Source organism: Ixodes scapularis, unplaced genomic scaffold (assembly GCF_016920785.2).
Source record: "Ixodes scapularis isolate PalLabHiFi unplaced genomic scaffold, ASM1692078v2 PGA_scaffold4__175_contigs__length_147842914, whole genome shotgun sequence".
Lineage (NCBI taxonomy): Eukaryota > Metazoa > Arthropoda > Arachnida > Ixodida > Ixodidae > Ixodes > Ixodes scapularis.
Window position 1 is genome coordinate 64,215,624 of NW_024609879.1, and position 26,273 is coordinate 64,241,896.

The window sequence follows — 26,273 nt, forward strand, 5'->3', positions numbered from 1 at the left end:
GTTTCCACATCCAAAAGGAGGCCGATCAAAAAAGAAAGCACACCACATAAACTTCCATACTCAAACATTGATTGTCCATTCATTCCAAGTTTCATTGTAGTTTTCCTTAGATTCATATTGGTCGCTTTTTGTACCGTCCGAATCTTTCTTCATGAAGTACAGACTGCGTGCCATACTGGTCCTAAAATATCATTGACACGTACGAGAAGGACGAAACTTCCTTGGAGGGCATTCCTTCAACGAAATTCGCACTGCATACCCGTGAACGTGGGATGGCATTACTGGTACGAAAACAAACGCAGAGCGCAAAGCGGCAGTGTAGAATATGTCAGCCGTGCCGACACAGTGGCAGACATGATCGAGAGACCAAATTTCTCGCGTCTTACGCGACCGGTCCATCATTGTCGCTGTCCCACAAAACATCGGCGAGCTGAAAAACTGAAATTTCGTCCCTGTAAGATACGACGCATAACTATTGGAGCACTTAACGACACAGCAGTTCATGTTGTCAACCCGACGCAACCACACCGCTCCGACTTCAATGCGTACCAGTGTACGCGGCGTGGTTTCGTTTCGCTGGGACTCTCACTGCCTACCTTCGGTAACGGCCGCGCAGCGGCGCGCCGGTCGCGTCGCACGGAGTGTGTACTCCCGCGACATATGTTATATGCGGTCTACACTGTATTGTCCGAGACAATTTTTAAAAAATGCCTGTGAGGCATCAATAAACAAAATGTAAGGGCGCAAACGAGCTGGTGTACATAGCACATGGCTGAAAAAGCCCCGAGACTGTGCCTCGAGACTCAAAGATAAGAGAAGTGCATGACGCAGAGTCCGTTGTCCTTGTTGTTTAGTCAGAGGTTATGTTGGTGGAAAGTGGCATTCTTTGGGGTTCTCACCCTTTCCCCCTTTTGTTCTTTTGTATCGAAGTGCCTATATAACCAGATTTCGGAAAATAAAAATTTCAGCTGTGTTAGAGATTTTTTAGTGTTGTGTTGTTTACCCGCAGTCTCGGTTTTTTTTTCAACCAGGCATCAATACTTGTGAAAAAAGTGTGAAGAGAGAAAAAAAGCCCTTGAGTATGTGTATTTCTACTGAATGTTCATAGATAAGACTTCATCTGTTCATGTTCTTTCATATTTGAAAATTAGATAGAGCTGTAATATTTTGCTCAGAGCTGGGTGAGTGTGTCCAAATATCAGAAAAGCCTTTTTTTCAAAAATGACTTTTCCGCAACTTTTTACCATTTGGAGACCAGCCTCTTTCCTCCCTGCCCGCATTCTCGTGACTAGAATGCAACTCGTTGAAGTATGTGTATACCCCTAAATAAGCCAATGATTGTGCAAGCATCATCGTAAATGCTAAGCCCAGATCTAATCCGCTTTGAGCTCACAGAACAGATTTCTAATGACTCACCATTTTCATTGAACTAATGGTTTTAAACCTCCCTTCCAAATTAATCTAGGAATCTCGGTAATATACTAGTCCGGAGAAACTTGGGGGAGTCGGGGAACTCCGGATCACGTTTTAGGCAAACGCCGACGAACTTGGCTCGTCCGTCTGACATTGCGACAATGGTGGGTGCCCGCCGTCTGTTGTTTCTGTGCAGACAGTGTGGTGTGGAGGCATCCGCTGCTTCTGCACACGAAGGAGAGCATTGCGCAGCCGCTCACCACCCTCCCGTCGGAAGCCTTGCAGACCGAAGCCGTCAAGCTCTTCAAGGTGGGTCTCACGAGCCGCATTGGCGCAGCTACTCTGCCAGCAACGCCTCTCCGATTACTGCGCTCGCGGTATCCTCAAAAGTGGCTACTCGATTTCTGCCCGACGACGTCGCGGAAGTGTTGCGTCGCCGGCCGCTGACGTGGCGCGGACGCCCGTTTCGCTGCAGGTTGCCTCCCAACTCGACAGTCCACGGAACTTTTAGCGTCCACAAGTTGAGACTAGGCGACGACGGAGACACTCGCGTTCGCTCATACTTTTTGTCGGGACCTCCGGCACTACGGAAGTGAGAAACTTCCGGAGGTGACGCGATGCCAGCGGAGGTGAAGTCAGAAGTGTGGAGGGACATGCCCCGAACGACGACCAAAACCATGGCTGTTTTGGTCATCGTTGGGGGGCTGTCCCTCGACACTTCTGGCTTCACCTCCGCTGGCGTCGCGTCACCTCCTGAAGCTTCCTACCACCGTGTCTGGTACAAACTGTTGGGATCGCAATGTCTGACGACGCAAAGCGCCGGTTGTGACGCCATTTGATTCCACTTGGGGACCTCTTTTGATGTACGGGTGGCATAGGATGCTAAACGCGTTTGCCAGTCGGAGTTGCATTTCAAGGGAGGTCAAAATGCGTGTGTATATTATAGGGTCGGCTGGATTTCGGGGAGAGGGGGCTGAAGCCCCATAGGTCTCCCCCCTGGCAATGGATTAAGTACAAATGAATTTTTACATAGCTTATCTGCCTCTATCATCCGACTACAAATATCTATACTTGTCTTTCATGTGGCCTACCGTAGAATACCGTGCATCCACCCATTTTGCAGTAAGCGCCCACCCTTAAAATTTGAAACATCTGAAAATGTATGCACAGTATATTCAGGCAACGAGGTGCAGTCATATTTCTTATTTTGCTTCAAATTTTTATATTTTGTGGCGCATGTTCCAAGAATAACAATCCTTTTTATTTTAATGCCCTTACATGTTTAGTTCCCGAGAAAAAAAAATTCTCAAAGAAGCGGGAAAGTACGACGAGGTTTTGACGATTGTCGTGTGTGGCGTTTTTGAATCACTCTCAATCTCAAAGTATTCAAAAGAGAGCGGCTATATTTTTTAAGTGTGATATGTATGCAAGTAGGTAAGATGACATTATAACTACTATTTATTATTCGTCGCTCCAATCTTTCTAAATATCCCCAAACATGCCTCCGCAAACAACTGTGACCTAAATTGCGGATTTCTTTTTTTGAGTCGACTATGTTTAGTATTGCTTTTAAAATAATGCCACGTCTAGAACCTTTCATTACCTTCCAAATAAAGCAAAGTTTGTGCCTTCATCACGTACGAGTACTGAGAAGTAAATTATGAGACAGAGAAGGTTTTCACTTTTCGTTCAACTTCAGCATGCTGTATAACAAAAAAAAAAATTACCCAGAATACATTCCATTAGAGGTGTATGCACTTGTTTTGAGTTTTAAGCCTCTAATATGCGACAGTAAATAACATGTGCAGGCCCTTCTGAATTAATATTTCAAGATGGAAGAGACTCATTTCACAAAACACTTAAAAACTAGATGGTAAGTGCCTGTTCATCTTCAAAAAATTACAATTAAAAAAATGTGTTTGTGAAACTTTTTTGCTTCAAAGAGCAGAGCCTCCCCTTTGGGGGCACACCCCCTGGGAGGGTCAACTTTAGAACCCCTGGCTTAAAATTAATGAAACTTACAGGGTGGGCTGGAGGTAATGCTAGAGGGTGCATAACAAAATTTCAGGTCTGTCGGTTAAGTGAGAAGGAAAGTAGAGCAGGCTTTTATCAGCAACATGCCTACATTGTTTATTTAGTTAATCTATTGTCAGAAAACTATCACAATATTCCAGATTTTTATTCGCTAGTTATGTAGCAGAATACCTAGGGGGTGCGGCTATGAAAAGATTTTTGTAAAAGTCATTTATTTCTATAAATTTTCTGTTGTGCAAAAGTGCCCAACTTTTCGGTCTTCAGTGTCTTGGACAAAATGTCAAGATTTTTTATAAAAGACATGCGTAAAGTGACAAAAAATTTCCATAGCTGCATTCTTTATTAAATTTCACTCAGGAAAAGTGAAGAACGAGCCTTCCCTGTGTTGCCATTATCAAACGATAAATTGACTAAAATGGAATTTATATCAAAAAGGGGTACGGAGAAAAATTCGTTCAAGGTGCTCCCAAGTCGACCTTTTTTTTTTAGCTTTGGTGGACAGAAAATAATTTATAAAAGAATTAACTATGTAGTGTAAACTAATTAAACTTTCTGGGAATACTCTCTAGATGTTGATGGATGTAAATATGTCATTTTTCAGAATCAATGTTTTTTGCAGAATTTTTTTTTCTTTCTGTGTAGTGTTCCCCCTTCATTAAAATATTCGGGGAAAACCTGGAAAACTTGAGAGGCATGAATTTGGCAGAGCGTGCTCCAACTGGGCGATTGATTTCTGGCCAGTCGATCCAGCTGTTCATCTCGGTGCCCCTGGACGCGTCCGGCATCGACTACCACGTGGCGCTGGCGCAGAATGCCCTGGCCCAGTGCCTGGGGCAGCCGGAGCTCCAGAACGAGCTCTTCTGCCAGCTGATCAAGCAGACCTCGCGCCACTCCCACCACAAGCTGGGAGTCCAGGTGGGCAGCCATCTATGCAGGGTGACAGGGAAGCAGTCATGGTACGGTAGAACCCTGTTGACACTTTCTAATGCAGCATTTTAACGGAAGCTAACAACTGGGTCATATGTATTCAGCTGCACTGTGCTGGCTGTGCACTGCGCTGACCGGATGTTCCTGCAGCACTTCTGATCTGCAATCAATAAAATCAAACCAATCATTCGAATGTGGGGGTTTTATGTGCCGAATCAACGAAGAGCATCTGGCACGCCCCAGCGGAGGACTGAGGATTCATTTCGACCACCTGGAGATCTTTTGACGTGCAACCGAATATGCCTCCGTTATATTGCGAGCCCCTTGTCGGGATTCAAACCCGCCACCTGGTTATCTGTAGGCCGGTGCTTTGCCTCGGAACCACCGAGGCAGCATTCTGATCTACATGTAAAGGCCTGTCCAAACAGGATACTACAAAACTCACGACTTCGGCAAATCGTGCCGTGCTCTGCCGCGATCCGCTTCCGGCCGTCGGAGGGAAATTTCCCTCCGTCAATTCTTCCCGGGGGGAAACTTCCCTCCGTCAAATCTCCCCCTCGCTTCCTCCACGGCGGCCTTGCTCTGCTCATCACGTGGGTCCGGAGAGCCACTCACACGCTCTGTTGGCTGTCGGTCAATCGCTCAAGGCCTCCGCTCACAATACGGAACCGCGTCGGACGCCATCACGACGGAAGTGAATCTCGACAAAGAAAGCAGATCCGAGGCGGGCGAAACGCACCCTTGGACGCAGGAATGTCCCAAATCCACCCGAAGCCGGACCCCCTTGGCCTTCGAGCCGAGGCGACAACGGTACGCGAGGTCGTTGGCGAGGTGAGCCAGATACAGGTGGCGTGTGACGTCAAAGAAAAGTGGAGGAGGCGAGGAGAGCGGTCGTGATCGTAAAAATTTTCACGACTCCTGCAAACATTTTCACGACTCTGACAGATCGTAAAAATAGAAGCGTCCGCTTCAATTTTCACGATTTGTCGGAGTCGTGCATTTTGTAGTGTCCTGTTTGGACACCCCTTCACTGGACCAAAGGTTTTGCAGGGTTTGCAAGTTCAAATCTACGTCCAGGACAGGGTTCTCATCTGGAATTTAACCACAATATGAGCGGCGGCGGTGGTGGGGCGTGCAGTTCGCAACGCAGCACGATCTGGCTTGCCGACAGAAGGCACTTTGCATAGGTCCTCTAACTTTGCGGCCCTGTGATTGCCGGCACACCACGGTAATAAAACCAAAACCAAAATGCCAGAAAAAAAAAAAAAAAAGTGGGGAAGGAAAGATGGGGAGTGAGCGAAGAGGTGAGGATAAAGCAAGCCACGGCGCGAGCAAGCATTGAGCAGTGAAAGAAAAGTCGTCTTGGCTTGCTGCTTTCTGGCACTCACTGCCTGCGGAGAGAACTGCTGCGCGATGCGCTTTTGTGGTGTCTGCTTCTTTTGTGTTTCTTCTCAACTGAACACCCACCCCCCCCCCCCCACCCCCCCCGCCTCATCTTCCTTCCCTTCCTTCTCTTTACTGCCGGCGGCGCTCTGCGGTTCCGCTCTCCTTGTTTGAAAGAGTGGCAGCAGTGGGCGATGGGATAACATGCGGTAATGTGGCGGTGTGCAGGCCTGCTGAGTACAACAATCTGCAGCCATGTGCTCAGGCAAAATCGCATTGTCATCTTGTGGTATAATTGAGCGGCGGGCTGTCTGTCAGTGCAATATGCGGTCAGCCGGAGCGGTGGCCAGCAGAGCCAGTGCCGCCCACCGTGATAGAAACCCTAGTCCAGAACATATATGATCTTCTGATATAATGCACTGGAGTGTTCCAGCATCGCTGTCTCTTTTGAACGGGTAATGGAATTTCTTAGCAGTATTGGCCTTTTACACCGACTCTAGCCTTTTGGTCAATCTTTTGTAAAACTTTTCCTTTAATACAATGATCCTTACAATTAGTTTGGCGCAGATGGCCTCGTAGCTTTTGCGCCATTAACCCCCCAAAATCTCCCCAGCATCGCTAAAAGAGGTGGTGGCAGAGGTTGATTGCACTGGCACATTCTGGAATTGCTAGTAAGAGAATAGAGGTGACGACAGGGATCAATTGTGCAGGAATGTTCCGGTATTGCTAATGGACGAATGAAAGCGGAAGCAACAGAAGTCTAATACACTTTAACGTTCTGGCATTGTTGACGAAAGAATAGAAAAGGCGGTGACAAGCATTGAAGCCTGTGCCCAGCATGGGGAATAACTGCTCCACCAAATGGCCATGCGTACAACTAGGGTGACCACCCGTCCCGCGACTCGCGGGACTGTTCCGCGTCCTGCAAGAAGTACCAAAATCTTTAAAATGTTCCGCATTTCACATTGTCGTAGCATTCACTACCCAAATTATGGCGCTTTTGAAGAGCGGGCCACGGGGTAGCGCGAGGGTCATTAATAAACTTGTGAATCTCGATGGTGTGCCATTTCCTATACAAGCACTGCGGAAAGCGACCATCGTTCTTGCAGGAGACGGACATGCATGTGCCGTTGCACCTCTCCCCTTGATGGCAAAATACTGCGAGCGAAAATTGCTCTCCTAAAGTTGAAAAATAACCATTGTAATTATTTGCAAATCATACTGTGCAATCTGAAAGAGTTGTTCCGGAACGCTTTTTTTTTTTTTGTGAAGACGACCACACAAGGCAAAGACCCTGCAATTCACAAAGGTCGAAAAAACAACACAAGGTTCTAATTTTATGCAAGAGCATGTTAGTATAAGAGTAAGTATCGTCGGGAAACAATAAGCCGGAAAAGATTTACTGTTTCTTATTTCCCTTTCATGCATTGGGGTCTGCTGCAGTCGATTTTTATGTTTTCGACTTCGACACACTAATATCTAAGTTGTATGTCTTAGACATACAACTTAGTCTTACAACTTAGACATACAACCGTAATATAATATTTTCCATTACAATTACACACAAAATGTATCACTGCGACTGAAAATAATTTTAGCTTAATTGCCGCCACGCAAGTTTAGGTGTATAATATGCTTTCGGACATCATAGGATTTTGGGGTGTGCGTGATGGTGAATTTTTTTAATACGTTTATCTTGAGTCGTGAAAATACTGTCCTCCTCTTAGTCCCTCCCTCTCCTTCCCTTCCCCCCCCCCCCCATCCCTCATTTCGCCCTCAGGAAGGTGGTCACCCTACGTACAACAGTAGTAAGACTTGGAGTGCCACATTCAAGCATATTTGAGCACACTCCTGTGCAGGTTTCAGTCTCAATTTGCTCCCTGCCCGTCCCAACTGAGTTGTCGATTTTATTTTTACGTGTAGAGTAATGTTTTGTCTCGAAATAACCCTCGTTGATCTTACCTTGGAAAGTTTTGTTTGGGAGACTTCCATCACGGCTTGGTCCTTCTTGGTTCCAGAAAGGCGAATCTGCGTCACTCAACCTTGTGCTTCGTGGCGAACGCTGAGATCTAGAAGTTATTAGTAAAGTAATTGAGTAATAAACTAAATGAGGAAGTCTCAGTTCCAAATGAAAAATGCTGTCCGAGGCCATTCGAAAAGAGTGACCCCAGGGTGCGAGGCCGGGGCACCGCTCTGCATAGTACCCTGTCTCCAAAAGTATGATTTGGTAAAATATAACATAGGTGGGAGGCATGTGGGCATTGATTATTAACTTTGAGCCCATAGATAGCTTTGTCTTTGATCGATAGATCTACGCCTTAAAGAACACTACAGATTTTCTTTTTCTTCGCGGGACCAAACTTTGTGTTCGATGTGCAGGAAAAAAAAAACAAAAACACCCTGCACTCAAAGGGCTAACAAGGTTTTAGCGCAGTGGTTCTCAACCATAGATGTTTCGCGGACCCCTTGTGGATCGGCGGATATGACTGAGGACCCTGTTTGCGGTGAGGGGAGAGAAACATTATAGGTTCAATATAATAATTATATATTAAATGGTCTTGTGTGAAGTAGACTTCTCTTATTGACATATGCACAAGAAAACTCGCTCGAAATTTGAAAAGAAAAAAGTATTTTTGACCTGAAAAAAGACAACTTTTGTTGCGGGACTTGACTGATGAGGCAAGGCTTCACGGACCCCTCGAGTGCCTTTGCGCACCCCAAAGGGTTCGCGGACCCCCATTTGAGAACCACTGTTCTAGCGTATTGTTGTGATGTTTGATGGAGCCCTCTCTGGTAGAAGAATGCTTGAACGAACGCTTGACAGCCGTCTCGCGTCGGTCCTCACAGCAGCTGCTGCTGTGCGCCACCCAGTCGCTGTTCCTGTGCGACACCGCCTCGAGTTCGTCGGGAGACAAGGGCTCCCCCACGTCCCAGCTCGCCCCATCCCCGGAGAAGGGGGGCAGCCCCAAGGGCCCCGCAGAGGGCAAGCAGAACCCGCCCCCCTTCGTGTTGATCCAAGGCTGGCAGTTGCTGGCCCTGGCCGTCAGCCTCTTCCCGCCCCGTAACCGCACCCTCTGGTACCTCAGGGCACACCTGCACAGGAACGCGGACACCAAGTGAGGGGCCTCCCAGTTTCTCGTCGTCCTCGTCGACGCGATTCGTTAACCCGCCCGTGCGGGCACTGTACGAAGGGCGAGGAAGAGCGAGATGTCGTTGGAGGCTCTTCGATTCGTCTTTGTCGTCGTCATCTTTCATTAAATCTCGAGGGCCCGTACGGGTATCGCACGAGGGTCGAGGATATGCAACACATAGTTACGCTCATGTCTCCTTAATATTGTCGCGGATGGAAAATGGTAGATGAACGTAAGACTCGAAATAAATGTTTCATGAGGCGAGCTTGAGCCAACGAACGTTAAGAGAATTTGCCACGTGCCTTGCATCAAGGAGGGAAGGGCGGCTGTCCCAAAGCGGCTAGTTACTGCCGCTTTTACGCACATGGTAGGTTTGGGGACTTTCCAGACCGGGACGCTCGACAACGGCTGAGAACGGGCCGCAACTTTCCGGAGGAGAACAAATTAATGAAAGAAAGATCTGGGACAAGCGTGGTTTGAATCCCGTTTCTACGCGTGGCAGCCTCGTGCGTTGCCAACTCCCCCGTCCACGTGGCGGTGGGGACCTCCATTAATGCAAACGCTCCACTGTCGGGACAAACTTTTTGGGGACTGCTCTGTTCCCGTACGGTTCTGCCTACTTAATGTAGAAACCCGTAGTCTGGACTGTAGACAGTTAGTTTGGGAACACCGACTGGGCCAATAGAAGCATTTCTGGCTCATCATTGGGGATGAAAGCTTTTCGAATACAGTCCACAAATGCCAAGGAAGATTTGGGATTCCCTTGGGTCACAAAGTACACCTAGAGCTTCATTACTGCTTGTTGTCGGGCAAAATGGCTCCCTTGCCCTTCTCTCCCTGCGTGTGTCGCAGCTGCCGATGACAAATTTGAAGAACATTCATAGGTCATAGGTACGCCATGTGCATAAAAGTGGAGGCAGCGCACTTTCGTTACCACTGAGAAGTAGTTAAGGTTGCGACCTGGGTCTATGATGTGCAGGCTTTTGTAGCAAAGGTTGTTTACTGTTGGCTCTAATCTTGACTTCGATTCATTATTACGGAAAAGTCGCATTATGGCTGACTTTCCTGGATCTCCATATTAACGAGACATGTACAAAAGTGCACCTCTCTCTCGCTGAAGCTCGGCAATCAGGTGGAGATCATTCAAGGCCCATATAGAGTGCCTAATTTTTCTTGGTGGTTGATATACCTCAAAATTGGCTCACTATGTAAATAGATATGGCTGAACCAGTTGTATTCCTTTGAAATAATTTGTTTTTGCAAAGTTATTCAAACTCTTAGTTTTGGTCCTCACCATTTTTTTAAACTCAAGGTGTTCATTAAAAACACCAAACAAAGGAATGCCAGTGGCACAATACCCCTTTGATATGGTACTAAAGTGGTTTTATTGAGATTATCTTTTTATGGTGCAAGATCAATCTTTTCTAGGATGCCCATACCAGGCATCCTAGAAAAGCAACATTTAGAATCATGCTTGGACGTTTTTCCTATTAAAAATGCAGCAAACGTCACTGCACCCTTTTTTTTTTTTTCAGAGATCTATCTTGCGAAGAGAAGTGTGTTTAAACTTTTCGTCGCAATTTTAATAGAAAAAAGGCCACGCACGATTCTGAGGGTCGCTTTTCTGGTGCAGACACCGTAAAATACCGAGTACAGTGGTGAGTTGGGCTAGTTGGTTTTGCATTTTAAAATACCATTTTAAAGATAACTTTTAAAATACTGAGCATATGCCTATAAGCGCCTAGTACCTACTGTTGAAACATTTGAAATCCATATGGACAAATGGCCTACCAAGCGCCCACCCCAGCGAGCTTCCGTGACTTCTGAGCAAACCAAAGCACTCCTCCGTATCAAATGCCTCTCTGAGAAGCCAGGTCAAAGCGGTGAACCTTCGCGCTTATGCGTCAGTGTGAAGCAGCAAAGTTTGACGTGCGAGTACCAGAATGAAACAGCCTTTCTATCATCTTAGACGGCGTCTACTTGCGCTCATTCTCGCTCGGAAAGCAGCACTGACGATAGCGACACGGGAACAAAAGGAGCGCGAGAAAAAAGAAAATGTCGGCCTCAGGCACCCATAGTTGCCAGACTTCTTTGCGGCTTTTTTGTCAATGGCCGAAACGTAGGACAAGGGTCAATTTTTTATCGTGCATTCCCTCCAAAAAGTTAGACATGTATTCAGGTTTATACGGTAACAAGCACTTATCCCCATATTTTTTACTCTGATCTCCAACTTCTGCACGAGCGCTTGCTCGGTACTTTATGGTAGGTTGAGTTTGTACTACAAAGACGATATCGCGATGCACCCCTCTTTTCGGGATATATCTCAGAAAAGAGGCTTAATGGTTGCATTTTTAAATAAAGAAGACGGCCAGACACGAACGTAATTTCGGGTTTTCTAGGATGCTCATCGCGTCCCGGCATGTACGTCGAGCGAGCTCTATAGAAGCGCAATCTAAGAAAGTGCCTTAAGGTGCGTGAAACCCCGTCGGTGCGCTCGCAGGACGGAGCCGGGCAAGTACGCCGTGTTCTGCCAGCGCGCCCTGGAGCGAGCCCTGGGTGCAGGGGAGCGAGAGTGCAAGCCCTCTCGGATGGAGGTGCTCAGCATCCTGCTCAAGAACCCCTTCCACCACTCCAACCCGCACAGCATCCCCGTACACTTCCTCAACTCCACCTACCTGGTGGGCATCCAAGGCTCTGCAGCACGGGGCTTGGGACGACCGAGTCGCCGCAGAGCTCCGTCGAAATCAAGATGGTCGCCGATTTGCCTCAAATTCGCTTTAACACGTCGACGGACGTGGCCGAACTAGTACTCGGAATAATTGGTTTGTGCAGTTGCAGAATTTTAAAATTTTGTTTTAACCATTTTTTTTAGACTGAATGGCTCTACCGGTATTGCTGAAAACGTGCTGGCAGACATAATTTCGTCAGCTCAGCTCATTCTCGACGTGTCGGGAGAAGCTTGGCGGCACGAAACTAGTGCCGGGAAGTTTGACCCGGCGGTACGAGAAAGGTGCGCGACGTACTCGGTTTTGTAGACTGCCCGCTTGACCTTTGAGTTTTTCAGCAGGCCACCGGCAATCAGAGAAATCTGAACATTGGTTTTCGGCTTCAGCTTCATAATTTAGAAAATAAAGATTGTGCCAGAAAGAGTCAAGTCCCGGTAGTCTAAGAACGTAGTTAGTTCAGGTAGCTGATAAAAGAAGACGCTGCATGTGCAACTGAGTCTGTTTATTTATTTATTTGTTTACATTATACTGCCAGCAACCAACTGAAAAAAAAAAAGAAAGCATGAATGGGTATAAATTGGGTAGAACACATAATCGCAAGTACAACATTACAACAGCATGTTTGAGGGAAGCTTTTTTTTTTTTTTTTGCAAATAAAGATACGCCCTGAATTTTCGACTTCTCTTCCATGCAGGCTATCCCAGTCATGTAGAGATTTCAAAAACGAGAATTTCAAAATATCTGGAGACTAGTGGATCAAAATGCTTGTTTAGCTTTTTTCTGATATGGGGGACAGAAAATAGTATATGTCGTTCTTTGTTGAACTTTTGGATATCATCAATAATTGAAAAGAGCACTCTAAGGCTATTTATTGTCGCGATTCGGTAACTGATGTGATTGATCTAGAGTTATAAATAAAGCGCAGTGCTAACTCTTGAGTGTAAAGGGGAAAAAAAAAAGAAGAAAAAGATGATTAAGTTTTTTTTTTATTGCAAGAATAAACTGTGCATCACCGAATGATCACTCCCATCTTCATGCAGCACTGGCGGTCCTCATCAGATACCAAATTCTCAAAACTTGCTGTTATCTAAATAAAAGGTTATAAGCAATGTTTCTTTTAATTTTTGAAGAAAGAATTAGGTTTGTTTTTGGTAGAAGACTTTATTCTTCTTCATATACTCGCATACTTTCTTCGGTCACCATATTCTTTTTGTAAAATTTCGAAAATTGCTCATAAGCATTTATTTAGATAACGACAGGCTTTGAGGGCTGGTCCAGACAACTAGCACAACATTTGGACGGAGACCGGACGCTCGCCGATGCTTTCGGTACAATCTCGTATAGATGCCTACACCGAGAGATTGCCCGTCCAGATGTTCTGGCTAGACACACACGCTCATAGCGGGTTCCCACGTGTCTGTTGTGTCATGAAATGGCAATTCGCCGCATCTGCGATCTCCGGTACCAGTTCCCTTTTCATATGGTTGATAGCGAGTGCCATGATGTTGATTGCTCATTTGTGATAAACTTTTACCGTTGCATCTCAATATTTTGCTCAGTTTCTTTCTTCATCATGGGTGGGTGTTTAATCGGGGTGAAGAAAACGTCGTAATTTGTTTTCCGAGGCACCCTGCTCTTCGCGAGCGAGCACGGTCATACGGTCACGATCCGACCCGACTTTCCGTCGTCCTCCACAATTGCAGGTGGTGGGGTTTGACGGCTCCACGACGGTGGAGGAGTTCATCGGGACGCTGAACGCAGAGGCAGGCATGCGAGACACGTCGCAGTCGGGCTTTGCTCTGTACAGCGACGACCCCATCGACAAGGGCATCGAGCACTGCCTCAACCTCTCCACCAAGGTGGGGACGCTGCTACGGTGGGGCGCTACGCCTTTTGAGTGCCAGGAATTTTTCTCCTCATGCCAAATGCAAATTTTGGTCTCAGTAGCACTGCATTACGCTCCGAGAAGAATATTCATTTATAAAAGATACGTGTCATCTATACACTATGTCATCATGTCGCCATTAGATGTGGCATCGGGTGCCTTAATGGTACCAGCTAACCACCTTTCTGCAGTGCCGTGTCTCTCTTGAACCAAAATTCATATTAATATTACTATTACGTTATACTTTATGGGAAAGAATATAAATCCAACCTATGGCATATTACTTCCATTGTACTTTTCGAGATGCGGTGTTATGCGGTGGCACCTCGACCTCACACCCCGAGGTCACTCTTTTGGGCGACCTTACTCAGCCTTTGTTTGCTCGGGACTGTAACTCCCTTGTTTTCGCGATTGAATGCCGAGTTCATTGGAAATTTTTAGATTTTGGTGCTTGCCACGAAGTGCGACATTGAAAAAGATAGATTTGCCATTATGTAACAACGAAGGTGCATATACCGAAACAAAATTTGCCTAAACAAAAAAAGCTTACATGCCATCAGAAAGTTATTTTAGAAAGTAAGACACTGTTTTCGTCGCTCGCTCATATATACCGATGCATGTAAAAAAAAGAAAAGAAAAAAGGGTCACCTCTTTCCTACGTTAGCATGGCAAAGGCAGTGGCAACAGAATGTGATGCGTTAGTGTGGACAAACTGTGTACACACATGGATGGTGCAAGGTAAGCACGTGAGTGCTCCATGAACGTCTTACTCGTGAGTGCCGTCTTCCGTGGCTGGCTGCAGTGTAAGTGCGACTTTTCTCGGAGCTCGTTGGAGCACGAGACGCAGCAGACGAAGCGCGCGGAAAACGGAACAATTGGATTGCGGCAATGCCAAACAGAGCCCTTGCACGAGCTCGTGGCGAAAAAGAACCAAACACTCGGAACTACCTCATCCAGTTGCGGCAAAGGAGTGTGCTTAATTTTTTTCTCTCTGCTTTTCCGTTGCTCTTTCTTGCACTTTTTCTCTGGGGGAGCCCGGAGGACGCTTGCTGACAGAGCAGAGCTCTGCTGCACGTCTGAATACGCGAGGTTTTACCTTTGCCGGGAGTAACAGGCAGGCGCTCGAGGAAGAGGCTCGGCTGGCATTCGGCCTGTCGACTTCTGTTGCTGGCACCTTGCTGGATATTAGGGATGTGTGAATAGGGATTTTTTCATTTGCAGCAAACAGTTCGGTTGTATGAATAATTTCAAATCGAATACAATAATTTCGAAGCGAAGCGAATAGTTTGTGGCTGTCAATACAGTCGTGGTAGAGAACACTTGAGATGAGAACAAAAGAAAAGGACAGGGACGATAAGGTCTGAAGGTTTCTCTACCCTTATCATTCACCACACGTCAGCACAGTTACTCTTATTTCGATGCAGTCATCTCTGGTGGAGAAAAGCACATGGCCAAATTGGGATGGTGCATTTTCCCTGGTGTATTTGAAAAGGAACAAACTTTGTCAGTGTTGATATCTACAGTGCAGTAAAAGTTTCAAAATTAAGCTGTGACTGTTATGTAAGAGTATATGTTGGCAGAGCTATCCTGACAATTTGTGTTCATCACTCATAGTCGTGATAGTTTTTTTTTTTTCTTTCAAATTCCAGATTGAATAAAAATATTTGGTTACAGCAATATTTGTAATGCTATCCATTAGGTATAGCTGGGTATCTCTATACGTCTAATTTTATGTGACATTCGTCATTTACTTGCCATCCCAAGGCATCAGACTTTTCATAAACATAGATTAGCTTGAGGACAACTTTCACGAGTTTAGCTGGGTTTTCGTTTAAGCATAGTGCAACAGTAATGAAAGGCTCGGAGAAACTATTAGATGTTCGATTTGAAAACGTTCAGCCATAACCACCATATTCGCTCATAATTAGTCATGTCTCATTAGTATAGACACTTTCTTATCGTCCATAATCTGAATCGTCTTTCATGTCAGAATTGAGTTGTGTTAGAATTGTGCAAATATGATACATACAAATGTATGCAGCATTATTTTAATTTTCTTTATTACTTTTTTTTTTCAGAAGCCAGAGTCGTTGCTTTCTGACGAGGTGTTTCAGCATGCCTCGGTCAAGGTAAATGCAAACTGTTTTCTTGCCAGCAGTGTGTTGTAGCGCTGTGCTGTAGTTTGTTGGTGTTCGAGCAGTCTATTTCTTAGATAAATAGAGCTCTGTAAATGTGATTGTTGATGCTACCGGCGTATGCTCAAAAGTCAAGCCAGGCACAGTCTTCTCTTAATATTTTTCTTACTAGAAAATTTGATTTCCCAGCGTTTTCATTGCGTTAGAGATGTGCAAAATTAACCATAACTGTACAGTAAATTTTCGTTAGTTCGACCTCGACGGAACCTCGAAATTTGGTCGAATTATCCGAATGATCGAATTAAAAAAAAAAAGACAGAAAAACTGTTAAAATTAAACTTCCCTTTATTGTCCACAGTACTCATGGATGGTATGCTGCCGTCTGCTCTTAAAACGCGCACCTAAAAGCATGCTCCGGAGAACAACGTAACTACCGTATTTACTCGCACAATGAACGCACTCGCGTAATGAACGCACCCCCCAAGTTGGCTCACAAAATTTCAACTTTTTTTTTCACTCGCGTAATAAACGCACCCCCAACTCGAAGGTCAAAATTTTGATGCCCTCCCCCCACGCGCGCGAAATGGACGCACTTTTCTATCCTGGTGCAGCGAGGTCGCGAATGCATGGGGCGCGTTCAGTAGCGCCTCCCTTGCCTCCGAACGGAGTGCCTCGAGTCGGAGTCATCGGAGCGCCTACTGAACGGCAAAACAACCCGCGGCTCCAAACCTGCTTCTACGCAACTTCCGCTTCCTCCCCTGTGCCAGACGGTCTCCGAATAAACTGGAAGCAGACGATGGCGAGCACGATCGCTTTTATTTGACGCCGGTATTGAAGAAGTCTTTACAAGGTCGTTGAAGAAAAAGCGGGTGATTGTACACATCAGCGCTGCTGTTCGAAGCGATGCAACGCGATCGAGCCCTTCGCTTGGCGGTGCAAAGGCAGCTACTGTTATAAAAGCCGACAAAAATCGTCGTCAGTACACGCAAAATACAGAGCTCAGCGAATCTACCCCGCCGGTTGCGATACTTTTATACGGCCATAAGTTTGTTCTGCCCTTCGTAACGAACTTCCTATAAAATGTATTTGTATACACACGGGAAGTTCGGCCGCGCTCGGCGGTCAAGGTTTTGCCGGCCGAAGCGAGCCTCAGCCAACGTGCACCCCGATTTAGCTACGCAAACAAAACATTAATCGGTATCATGCTCTGCATGAGTGTCCAACCGGCTTCCAAAGTCGCGTTCATACCCTGTTTTTCTCTGTTGAGCGCGGACAGGACTATCGTCAATAGTACCGAGTTTCCGTGCAACGGCGATCAAGACACGGCGCGTCAAATGAACGTTTGCGTTGTTTATTAGCATATTCAAACCAAACAAAATACGGTTCAATGCATTTTCCGAAAGAGCCTTACCTCAAAAAGATATCCGAACGCGTTATTCGTCTTACCTTGAGCACTTTTCATTAACAAAAGCGAGCAAACCGCGCACCCGCGACAGAACCGAAGCAGCTTATCCCGCCATATTGTTTGTTTTTTCCTCTTTTAGCGCCGGAAATCGTCACCAGTCAGGAAATGACGTCATTTTAGCTCCTTTGACTCTACGTGCACCGTCTCCGGACTCGGTGCTTCGGAGCTTGACTCCGAAGCCCCGGAGTTACGTGCACCGGAAGTGACTTTTGGCCGTCCAGTGGAAAGAGTCAGTGACCCCTTGACTCCGGGGCCGCTACTGAACGCGCCCATGGGCAGCGGGGCGAACAAAACGCCTTGCAAAAGGCGTTAAAAAATTTGCGAAGATCCAACGGAAGCAAGAAAAAAAAAAAGCATGGAGAGGAGCTTTTTTTTTTTTTACAAAGCGCAGTCTGGATTTTGGGTTCGCGCGCCGCCGCGTGCAAGGAGGTAAGAAAGAGAATCGCGAACGAAACAGCCTCCAAAATGCGAAAAAAAGAAAAAAAAAACCCCACGGAATTAAGAGAAAACAAAAACAAAGAGGAGCTTTTCTTTTCTTTTTTTTGCACAGCGCAGTTTGGTTACCTGGGGTCGCCGCGCAAGGAGGTAAGAAAGAGGAGCGGAGAAGCCCTCTAAGCAAACGAAACAGCCTTTCAAAACAGCTTGCAAAAGGCGGCAAAAAAAATAAACAACCCACGGAACTGAGAAAAAAAACAAAAGAAAAAGAGGAGCTCTTTTTATTTTTTTTTTGCACTGCGCAGTTTGGTTACAGCGAGTCGCGTCGCGCGCCACACGCTAGGGGATAAGGAAGATAAGTGGAGAGCCCTCGCCTAAGCGAACAAAACAACTTGCGAAAGGCGGCAAAAAAAAAAAAAAAAAAAAACACCCATGAAATTAAAAGAAAAAAAAAAAAGGATTTTTTTTTTTTGCACAGTTTAGTTTGGTTAAGGGGTCGGGCGCAGCGCGCAGAGAAATAAGAAGTTACTTCGATTTTTCAAGATAAAAGGTCCCCTCATTATGCGAGTAAATAGGGACGCAAAAATTTTACTTCGCGTAATGAACGCCTCCCCCAGCTTTGCATCGATTTTTCGGAAAAAAAAGTGTGTTCATTCTGCGAGTAAAGTAAACGTCACAACCCCCCCCCCCCCCCCCAAAAAAAAAAAGAAAAAAAAAGTAAATTTTACGAGTTGATTTTGATGCTGGGCAGCCAGACCTTCGGCGACAGAGAAAGATAACAAAAACAAAAAGGAAAAGAGAACCCGCGCTTTCTGACGCGCAAGATGCACCCTACATGATGCTACAGAAAAACGCTTTGGGAGCGCGCATAGAAAGCTTTACGAGCGAGCAACTTTGGCGCCGGGCGGCCAAACTATCGGCGACAGAGAAAAATAACAACAAAATAAAGGAAAAGAGAACTCTCACCTTCCAGCGCTCAAGATGGACCGCACACGATGCTACACGCCGCTTTGAGAGCGCGCACGCATGCTGTCTCAGCGCCCGATCACGTCTATGTTCTCCGCGCTACTCCACGCCAGATTGGTTGCGCTAACTCATGTCATCGTGCCAATCACTGCAGTCCATCTCAACGGCAGGCGCATATTGGCGCACATTCGGCTTTCCAGCAAAGGGCCCGTGTTTCGCCGTACGTTGGTGGTTTCTCTCCTGTGGTGCCGTGCAACTTGAGCCTGCGCACTTTTGCTTGGGACGAATTATCCGATGCAATGTCTTCCCGAATTCAAACTCTCCAATTTTTCCTCCCATAGAAATGTATGGGCGCTTGCCGGGACTTTTGAACACGATCGAATTAAACGAAAAGTAGAATTAATCGAGGTCGAACTAACGAAAGTTTACTGTATTCTAGTCGCCGAAGAAAGCATGCCTGGCAACCGCCGACGCAGTTTGCTTGTCGGTGGTGCTTCCGACGTCTCCACAATTCTTGCAAGGTCTGAGACTTTGTGGTTTTCGCCGTCTTGGCACAACTCGAGCTGTGCCAAGGCTTTCGATGGATGTGAAGCGCGAACTGTTAACAGCACAAGCTGACGAACCCCAACCGTTTGGATTTCGGAAAATTAAAATAGCTCACTGGCGCTTACAACGTTGATCGTTCCGAAATGCGGCGTCCAGCCAATACAAATGCGCCTTGCTCCCCTCAAAATTTTTGGGGCTTTTAATTTGCAGTACTGTAATTTTCCGAGTCATTGCTTATCCCCGAGTCGTCGCTTACCCCACTTTTTAGCGAATATCGATTTCCCCCAAAGAAACACCAAGTGATCGCTCGTGCCTACAAATACTCCAACGCAGATTCCGCAATGCAGCAAAACACCTCTTACCCAAATGACGCGGCCACGGACCTTATGGTTGGAGGGTTCCGTGACAAAATAAAATGAAGGAGGGAAAGACACTTCACTTTCTTTACGTATTTCCTTTCTGATTTCCGAGGCCCCAAAGTCGCGGAATGTAAAGTCAAAGATGTCAGGTCAAAGTCCGTCTCCATCGAAATAAGGTCACCGCAAACCCGCTCTTTCTCCTGGAACGTCACGACCACGGATGGTAACGTTATGCGATGTTTCGGACAAAGCCTACGGGTAAATAAAGATTTGCTGGAATCCCACACACAGACGTTTGTAAAGCGTCCCAGCTCTGTTTACGTGATGCCGTCCATGCCACGCAGCAACGCCGCCCCAACCCACGTTGATAGCAGGCCGTGCACAGATGCACACATGTATGTACATAATAAGAAAGATGCACAAGAGCCTGCTCCTTGTGATTGACAAGGCATCCGACTTGGCCCAACGCCAAACTATTTGGCAACTCGATCGATCGCCAGCTTTCCTGCTTCCCCAGCTTCGGTCTTTGTCACTTCTTTTGCCCACGTGTTCGCTTGTTGCGCCTGTTGGTCTTTTCTATTTTCTCATTCAGTCACCTTGCTTACTTCATTTATTCTTTATCTACAGATCAGCAAAAGCTAGGGAGCCTAACAAAGGGAACATAGCGGTTTTCAAAACATGGTTTCAGAGAACAAGCGTTTGCGTTGTATGCCGATCGGCGGTGTTCATTGCACATATGCAAGCGTCGGACTTCGCGATAGTAAAACATTCTTTCATGAGAGCGTTTGTATAAAACAATGAAACTAATTAGAGATTTTAGTTTATTGTACTCCTTGCAGTTGCACTAGACACATACAAAATAGTAAGCTTTTTTTTTTAGCTTTTTCTAATTTTTTTGTGCTCACCCACCGAGGTATGGCTCACCCCTCTTTTTTTCACGAATGTTAGGTGTCAGGGTGGTGGTCGATGACTCTGCATGTTACGTCAAATGGTGTTTTATAGTGCCATACATTAAAAAGCCAGGACCTTTACTTTGAGCTAACCAAAAAATCAAATAAAGTGACGTTGAGTTACCGATACATTGGCAAAGGTAGCATCCATAAATATTTTTTTGGATTTTTTCTTCATTCGTCAGTTTCTAATCTAACAGACTTGAAAAGAAGTTGATTGAGTCATGTCTCAAGAAGGTCTGAGTGTTTAGTTTACAAAGTCTGTAAAAGTGAGACCATGCATAAGTGACGTATATACAAACATCTATTTAATATAGTCACAGACAGGATGAGAACAACAGGAAGGAGTGTCAGTTGTCCTGCCTCCAATGCGAGCTTCCTCTTTTTGATAACAGTTTGGCATTTTGTCAGTCTTGAGCGTCTACGTGCAGCCAATGCCTGGCAGAAGGCAACTAGCGCACTCTGGAGGCGTTTGAAAGAGACATCCAGTTGCCATCCTCGCCTTGTCAGTGACTACACTCATCCACATTTTCTCTCTTAATCCGCGAGGCTTCTTTTAATGAACCTCCGAAGAAAAACTAAAAAAAAAGGGTAACCGACTTCTTTTGTGATGGTTGCTCATCTATCGGTTTCGAGCTAGGGTCTAACAGCATCGGCAATGCTCGGCCAATGCTGGGATGGGACAGCCTAGAGACACCAAACAAAGCTACGCTGCAGAGTAACGACACCCAGCAGGCATCTCGCTGCTAAATTCATTTTGTTCCTGCGATTTCAGATTCAGACACATATATTCAATATCGCAGGAAATGCTTTTTCATCTTCCATATCTCGTACGATGGTATTGTCACGGATGGAGAAGGATCGACGAGCGTAAAATTGAAAATAAAGTTTGAAGGCCCGTTCACACTCTTGCGACCGAGTGCGACCGAGTACGACTGAGAGAGACGACTTCTCTTAAAACTTGCTAAATGTTTTTAAAATGAGGGAACAAACTGGCATTGTGGCGCCATCTATGCGGTGACCCTGGAACTGCATTTCACAAGAGCGAAGGTTTTGCGGGATTTCCGAGGTCAAATGTGCGTAATACCCATAGAAAGGCTCGTTTATAAAATTGACAAAAGTTTTTCGAGCCAAAAAAGAAAGGATAATGCGCGAGAAATAAAAAAAAAAATGCCGGACCGCCGAGTTTACACTGCTTCCCAATAGATGGCACCAGTGTGTTTTCTGGTTTAAGAAGTTGTAAGGAACCTAGGTTTAAGAGGTCGCAAGAGTGTGAACGGGCCTTTAATCGGCAAACTTGTGCTACAAACAAAAGAAAGAATGAGCGTCGACAAAGCAGAAGCGAGCATCGAGGTATCGGTTTGACGGCTGGCTGGCGTAACAGTGTTGGCAAGGCCACGCTGGCCTCCTTATTCATTATCCTCAGCATCTCAAACACTCGGCCTAGAATGTTTGAGCGTTGAGCTAGGACGGGACTGACTTGGTAAGGCCACGCTGGCGTCCTTTTTTATTGCCCTCGGTATCTTGAACATTTGGCCTAGAATGTTTGAGCTTCGAGCTAGGGCGGGACTGACTTGGCAAGGCCATGCTGGCCTCCTTATTTATTACCCTCAGTATCTTGAACATTTGGCCTCAAATGATTTAGCGTTGAACCTTTGCGGTTAGAGTGAACACGAATCTTATAGAAGTATGCAATGGCGTTTCCTCTCGGCCATGTGCATGGCAATATCCCCCGAGCTTTTCGGTGCCATTGTTCAAGGCTCGGGAAGTTGCATTTTCTAATCAGAACTGTCGCCCATTGCGCCTGCTCCACGCTAGGCAACAAAATGGTGGAGCCCATGAGACACTCGGGGTACGGAGTGTTGGTACTCGAAGCGTGACCTTTTTAGCAACCCTAGGATGGCTATCTGCAGTGGCTAACTACTGTAAAGCGGGGCCTTTTCTGTGGGATGCACAGTGGCACCTCTCGTTGTGCAGCTATGCGACGTCATCTCTCGTTGGGAGCAAGCCCTACGGGAAAAGCACCTGGGGAAGTTTGAGAACACCAGGGTCATCAAGCTCACCTACAAGAACAGGCGAGTTGATAGCCTCCACTCTTTTTCTCTCGTTGTGGATGCCTGGATTAGAAGGAATACGTTGCCTATAGAATTAATTAGAACTAAATTAGATGAAGCAGTGGAGCAGGCACCTATTGCTTCTATGTGATACTAGACAGCTAGCTCACTTTGAAGGAATCGAACCTGCCGTGCAGTTGACGCTAGCAAAAGGTTGCATAGAACTGTGAAAGCAAGGCATGTTTTCACAGTTCACAGATGGTCCAACACACAAATCTTAACATATAATATTTCCAGTGGTACGAATAACCAAAGTGTGAGCTTCTGCTCCAAAAGTGCTTTTTGCTCCTCCAAAAGGTACTCCAAAATGACCAGGGCCAATCACCTCACTGGCATTGCCAGAGTCATTACTCAAGAACAGCGGTTCTCAAACTGATCTGCGGACATTTTGTGGTCTGCAGGGACATTAGTGGAGTCTTCCACTTGATTCGGGGCTTGCTTTAAAGGGGTGAGGCACTGAAGAGGGATAAAATCGACAGACCAAACGTTTATGCAGCTACAATAGAGCTCTCATGAATCACAGTGCGTTCTTGCTGAGTTCTTTAAGTGTGAGGGCATTTTTTATACAGGCCTTCTTGGAGGAAGTGCTCAGGGACGTGTTGCCACTTTTGCCTTCCACTGTGAAACCGTTTTGTTTGGGCTCGTCCGCACGATGCCAACGACGATGAACGCGATTTTAATTCGGGCGGGCTGACCAGTTCAACTTTCTTCGATGTACGGTGATGTAAGTTTCTTGACGTATGCAATGCATTTTTGTCATATAAACATATTCAATGCGGGTCCAAAAATGAACCCCTAAAATAGTTTGGGGTCTGCAGTGACGCAAAGTTTGAGAAGCGCCAGTCTAGAAGTTGGCTTCCTAAGTATGAAATTGTAGTGCTAAAGACCTTGAGAAAGGATTACAAGGACCACACAAAAACAGCAGCAAAGAACAATGTTTCCCTGGCGTCTTTTGGTGTTCTAGTATTTTTATTTGAACTACTCATAAGGAAAGATGCCGATGTAGAAACCTTTTAACTTTTTTATAGGGGTCTCTTACATGTATGTGGAACAGCCTTCTGAGTAGTGTCCTGCACAATTAGCGAGATTTTATATCTGCACTGTTCAGTGAAAATGCAATGATAAATGCAAGAACAGGTCTTCTGCAGCTCTTTGGATTCTCATTCAATGTTTCTTTTTATGTGTGCAGCCAAACCATTTATCAGATACTAACTGTAGTCAGGCTGATAACAATTTTGTCTCAACGGTTGCAGTTTCTATGATTATATGATTTTTCCACGTCTGCCAAAAAGCAGAAGGTTCTAATGTATTTGAACGAAAAGCTGTCCAACTCTGCCTTTCGAAGGCAGAGTTGGACAGCTTTCCATTTTACCACTTTTTTGCAGCATGTAAGCATTCAGAGAAAGCAACAGACCTCTAGGCACATTAGTGCTTGCACGTGTGTATGCTACTGTAATCTATTGAAAATTGACAAAAATAGGACAGAAGCTGTTATGTTAGTCTCTGCTATATGCTGGATGACCATGGTGTGCCAGATATAATAAAATACATACATAGGGTACATATTTTGTATTCCCATCGATTTCGTTTGAACCGGGTCTGACTGCGATTTAGATTTTTGCCTGTCAGTGGGAGCGGTAGGGTGTGAGAGCTCAGTTGCATGCATTGTTTTGTGACACAAGAGGGCAGGCCACTTGAGGTTGGTGGGAGGGAGTTTTGAGTTGGGTTCGGGAGTTTTTGATGTTTTACCTCTTTATGTGTTTGTCAGGCTCAGCTTTTTACAATGCATGAGCTTATTTTCGCAGAGAGTGATAAAAGCCTCTGTGGCTTTCATTTTCACAGAAAGTTACGATCACCTCTGTTGCCTCTGTTGTCACAAGGGGTGACAATAGCCTGTATAGTCTTTAGCGTTCAAGAGTGACAGTAGCCTTTATGACCTCTACATTCATATGTGACAATTGCCTCTGTGGTTTTTGTTGTCACAGGGAGTGACAACTGTCTCTATGGCCTCTGCTGTCACATTGGGTGACAATAGCTTCTACAGTCTCTCTTGTCCTAGAAAGCGAAAGCAGCCTCTATGAAATCTATTACCCTCTATCGCCTGTTGTCTCGGAGTGACAAAAACCTGTGTATTGTCGCAGAGGGACAATTATTTTTATGGCCTGTTGTTGTCACGGAGAGTGACAACCACATTGATGAAATCTATTGTCTTCTGCGGCCTCTATTGTTGCAGAGCGACATTAGCCGTATTATTAAAAGAAAATTTGTTAGCTTTTATAGCCTGTTGTCACAGAGCAACAATGGCCTGTGACTTATCACAGGGTAACAATTATTACAAAGAATGACAATAGCCTCATGGCCTCCAACGTCACAGAGAGTGACAATAGCCTCCATTGTCAGAGTTGAGCGACAATAGCCTCTATGACCTCTGATGTCAACAAGAGTGACAATAGCTTCTATGAGAGAGTGAGGGAATGATTGAAATGCAAAGAGGTTAGCCTGAGCGCATGGCTCTAGCAGACTGCTCTACACTGTGGGAAGGGGATAGGAAAAGGATTTGCAAGATGAAATGAGATGAGGGAGGAAATATGGACGATGATCTAGTGATTAGATTGACATTATCTCACGTCTCAGAAGGTCCGTGCCAGTCCTGTGTCTCATAAAAAGACACTGAGGGTATCGGTGGCCCTAACGGAGCATTGAATTAAGCCCCAGCCACCGAGCACTTTCTCAACGGTATGTGGTGTTGCATGTTTGGCAGTTCGGACTGGTGGCCTTTCTTGATTTTATGGCAAAACTTCCTCGTGAAAGCTAATCCAAGACGTAATCCGCGGATTGTAGTCTACTCGACGAGGAAGACCAGATGGAAATTAGATAGCTTCTGTGGAACCCGCTGTCCTCTACGGCCTCCATCACTGCAGAGGGTGACAGTAGCCTCGCGGCGACTGTCTTGCAGGCTGTGCTTCCGGCAGCTCCTCAAGGCCGAGACAGACAAGGAGCGTCTCCTGACCGCCTACCACCTCAACGAGGACCTGGTGCAGGGCCGGTTCCCCCTCAGCCAGGAACTCTCCCTTGAACTGGCCGCCCTCATGGCGCAGGTATGTCGACCAAGCGTCCTTCGGCGCCGCTGGAGTTTTCGAAACGTGTCTTCGACCAGTAGAGGCATTCCTATACCGCCCACACATCTGAGGTGGTCCTCGAGTGCCGGCAAACAATGTCGCAAGAGTGTGGTCGGATGGCGCGATCCTGCCGGTCGCTCGTTGAAGTGCCGATCAAAAAGCATGTGCAAACGCGATTTTCACTGTCGTCATGGTGTGCTAACTTCTGACCGCTTAAGTTTCCGTGGACTGTCAAGATGGAGCACGACCTCTAGCATAACAGGGTTGTTCCACACGGGGGGGTTTTGAAGACGGGAACTGAACACGGCGAAACTCGGGTGCCGACATCAGTGGTCTTGAGAGGAAGAATGAGAAAGAGAACGACGGAGGAACGGAGCCGGAAGGCGGATGAAAGTTTATAGGCTTGTTCGTTTTGCTACGACGGGTTGAGGTTGCTCGAGTGCTTGTCTATCTTATTTAATTTTATACAGTGCTCGATTCCAATGTTTTTTTGCAAAGCAATCTAGAAAAGAACTAGGTACAGACCTTGCGTAGTGATGTTTTCCTGCCTCTTTGCGTATGTAAAGGCGTCACTGGCAATATGGGCCCGTCGGGACCACCAACTGGGTTTGCCAGTGTCCGCGTCTATAGCCCGCCCGCTCCAAAGCGGCCCGAATGCGTGGGACCCTTCCCTCTAGGTCGGTGG

General features: G+C 46.1%; 1 protein-coding gene across 1 annotated transcript in view; it reads left to right on the forward strand.

Annotated features, from left to right (window-relative positions):
• Positions 1 to 26,273, forward strand: part of LOC8024071 (uncharacterized protein CG43867) — a 115,894-nt gene that overhangs the window by 71,310 nt on the left and 18,311 nt on the right. The window contains exons 18-25 of the mRNA XM_029974480.4: positions 1,610 to 1,722; positions 4,189 to 4,362; positions 8,605 to 8,873; positions 11,389 to 11,566; positions 13,318 to 13,473; positions 15,578 to 15,628; positions 22,333 to 22,430; positions 25,426 to 25,567. Of these exons, the coding sequence (XP_029830340.2) occupies positions 1,610 to 1,722; positions 4,189 to 4,362; positions 8,605 to 8,873; positions 11,389 to 11,566; positions 13,318 to 13,473; positions 15,578 to 15,628; positions 22,333 to 22,430; positions 25,426 to 25,567 (1,181 nt within the window). The remainder of the gene's footprint in view (positions 1 to 1,609; positions 1,723 to 4,188; positions 4,363 to 8,604; positions 8,874 to 11,388; positions 11,567 to 13,317; positions 13,474 to 15,577; positions 15,629 to 22,332; positions 22,431 to 25,425; positions 25,568 to 26,273) is intronic.